Source organism: Meles meles, chromosome 20 (genome assembly GCF_922984935.1).
Source record: "Meles meles chromosome 20, mMelMel3.1 paternal haplotype, whole genome shotgun sequence".
NCBI classification, from domain to species: domain Eukaryota; kingdom Metazoa; phylum Chordata; class Mammalia; order Carnivora; family Mustelidae; genus Meles; species Meles meles.
In genome coordinates, this window is record NC_060085.1 from 11,914,217 (window position 1) to 11,917,119 (window position 2,903).

The 2,903-nt window shown below is 42.5% G+C and overlaps 1 protein-coding gene across 1 annotated transcript; it reads left to right on the forward strand.

Moving 5' to 3' along the window:
- The first annotated feature begins 643 nt into the window (after positions 1-643).
- On the forward strand, positions 644-2,484 carry LOC123933234 (olfactory receptor 7C2). Its single transcript, XM_045992307.1, has one exon. The coding sequence runs from the start codon at positions 1,075-1,077 to the stop codon at positions 2,098-2,100; it is 1,026 nt and encodes a 341-aa protein (XP_045848263.1). The 5' UTR covers positions 644-1,074; the 3' UTR covers positions 2,101-2,484.
- Positions 2,485-2,903: the final 419 nt, after the last annotated feature.

The window sequence follows — 2,903 nt, forward strand, 5'->3', positions numbered from 1 at the left end:
AGACCCTCAACTCTAGAGAACAAACAGATTGCAGAGGGGAGGTGGGAGGGGGTGTGGTTGAAACAGGTGATGGGAAGGAGGGAGAGCACTTGTGATGAGCACTGGGTGTTGTATGGAACTGTTGAACCACTAAATTCTACAACGTGGAACTAACGTTACACTGTATGTGAACTAACTTGATTTTAAATAAAAACTACATGCACACACACACACCCAAACACACACACACACACACAAAAAAAAAAAAACTCTTAACTACAGAGAACAAACTGGTGGTTTGTGGGTGAGGGTTGGGTGAAATAGGTGAAGGAGACTATGGAGTACACTTATCATGATGAGAACTGAGACACATATAGAATTGTTGAATCACTATATTGTACACCTGAAACTAATCTAACCTTGTACTGGAATTTACTGAAACTAATCTAACTATACTGGAATTTAGAAAACAATTTTTATAAAAATATATAAATAAGTAAATGAGCAACTCTAGGACACTATATTTATACATTGTATTTTTGTTGAATTTATATAGGGATATTGATACTATAAATGAAATATAAATGATGATTAAAAATAATAATATTGGTAATTTTTTTTAGCAGAAGGAACACCCAAGGTCCAGAGGATCTAAGATAAAGAAATTACAGAAAGGCGGTACAATGAAAGAGCCTGGCAACCATTAGAAGATTTGCCTGGCATTTGGGAATTCTCCATTCCCACAAGCACTGAGCAGAAAGCATAAGAGCAGGCATCAAGGATGACTGCTTAGGGATGAAGACAAGTACTAGAGCAGGGCTCCTCAAACCTGGTGTACACCAGAGGCCCCAGGAGGGCCTGTCTGATTCATTAGGTCAGGTGGGCCTGAAAAATGTGCATTTCCAACACGTTCCCAGGTGATGCTGATGATGTTGGTCAGGGACCACAATTTGAGAACCACTGATCTTAGAGAAAATTTTTCCAGGTAACAATGGTAACCACAATTTTCAGCAATGAAGGCCAATCATTAATCAAAATGAATGACTTCATGAATCCCCTGAGTTTGGATTAAGGAAATTTCTATCATTTGGGGGAATGCATATTTGGAGTCAATCTTGTGCTGCTTTTTTCCTCCTTCTGGGCAAACCCAGTAGCCCCATGGAAAGAGGAAACCAAACAGGAGTTGGGAATTTTCTCCTCCTGGGATTCTCAGAGGAACTGGACCTGCAGTCTTTCTTCTTTGGGCTGTTCCTGTCCATATTCTTGGTCACAATCACTGGGAACCTGCTCATCTTCCTGGCCATCTGCTCAGACTCTCACCTCCACACACCCATGTACTTCTTCCTCTCCAACTTGTCCTTTGCTGACATCTGTTTCACCTCCACCACCATCCCCAAGATGTTGCTGAACATCCAGACTCTGAACAAAACCATAACATATGAAGGATGCCTCGGCCAGATTTTTTTTTTCATTGTATTTGGATGTCTGGACAATTTACTCCTGACTGTAATGGCCTATGACCGCTTTGTGGCCATCTGTCACCCCCTGCACTACTCAGTCATCATGAACCCCAGGCTCTGTGGGCTGTTGGCCCTAGGGTCCTGGTGCATCAGTGTCATGGGCTCCCTGCTCGAGACCTTGACACTTTTGGGTCTGTCCTTCTGCAAAAACACGGAAATCCCACACTTTTTCTGTGATCTTCCTGAAGTCCTGAAGCTTGCCTGTTCTGACACCCTCATCAATAACATAGTGGTGTATTTTGTGACTATCATCCTAGGTCTTTTTCCTCTCTCTGGAATCCTCTTTTCATATTCTCAGATTTTCTCTTCCATCCTGAGAATTTCATCAACCAGGGGTAAGTACAAAGCCTTTTCCACCTGTGGGTCTCATCTCTCAGTGGTCTCCTTGTTCTATGGCACAGGCCTTGGGGTCTACCTCAGTTCTGCAGTGACTTCATCTTCCAGGACAAGTCTGGTGGTCTCAGTGATGTACACTATTGTCACCCCCATGCTGAACCCCTTCATCTACAGCTTGAGGAACAGGGACATTATGGGGTCCCTGACTGCACTCCTCAGGAAGGTGGTGCCTCTCAGCATCAGGACGATTGTAGGACTCTCCTGAGTACCTGGGCACACAATATTGAAGACCACAAATCTTAGTTTCCTTCATGCAATATTTTTTATTTTTCCTAATTTTACATGTTTTCAAGCAAGACTTTCCTTGATTCTTCCCTGCCCTCTATTTTTCTTCAGGTTCCCTTGTGGATTCCTTTTTTTCATTTTGTAACTAATCATTTTAACTTGATATGAATAGAACCTGCTAAACCCTTAGTAACCTTCAGTGATGGTTTGGATTTCTTGAAAAATAAATCAAATCTCATGTGTTTAATAGACATCCTCAAGGTGATGGGATGTGTGCCTAATTGGGAAACATTGCCTTGCAAACTCATTTAGATGTTTTCTGAGGTTCTGTGAATGGAATCAAGTCAAAGATTTGTGTCCAAAACTATGAGAAAATAAATTCCTATTGCTTAAGCCACCAGGCTGTGATGCTTTGCCATCACAGCCCTAGCAAACCAATACATCCTGCTTCCACAAGGAGATTTCTACAGACACAGACCATGGGCTTGAGGCAGAAATTCTGGTTTGAGACTGGGATCCCAGGCAAAGCTCCCAAGAGTCAAATGTGGAGGAGGATGTTCTATAAGCTTCTTGCCTTTACATGGACTTTTCCAGTCACTGGCATAAAGGTTTCCATGGTGACTGCAAATAAGTTAAAGAATTCTTCCATCCCTTCTTCCACATTCTCCCATTTACATAGCCCAAGGGTTCTCTTGGGATCCTAAAGAATGGAGGAGGAGGCATCCCCAAACATACCTGTGTTGGAATGTCCCTTCCCCCTTGAGAGAGGTAGGTGCTCAAGTG

Coding starts and splice junctions, on each gene's coding strand:
- LOC123933234 (XM_045992307.1), top strand. CDS start 1,075: ATGCATATTTGGAGTCAATCTTGTGCTGCTTTTTTCCTCCTTCTGGGC.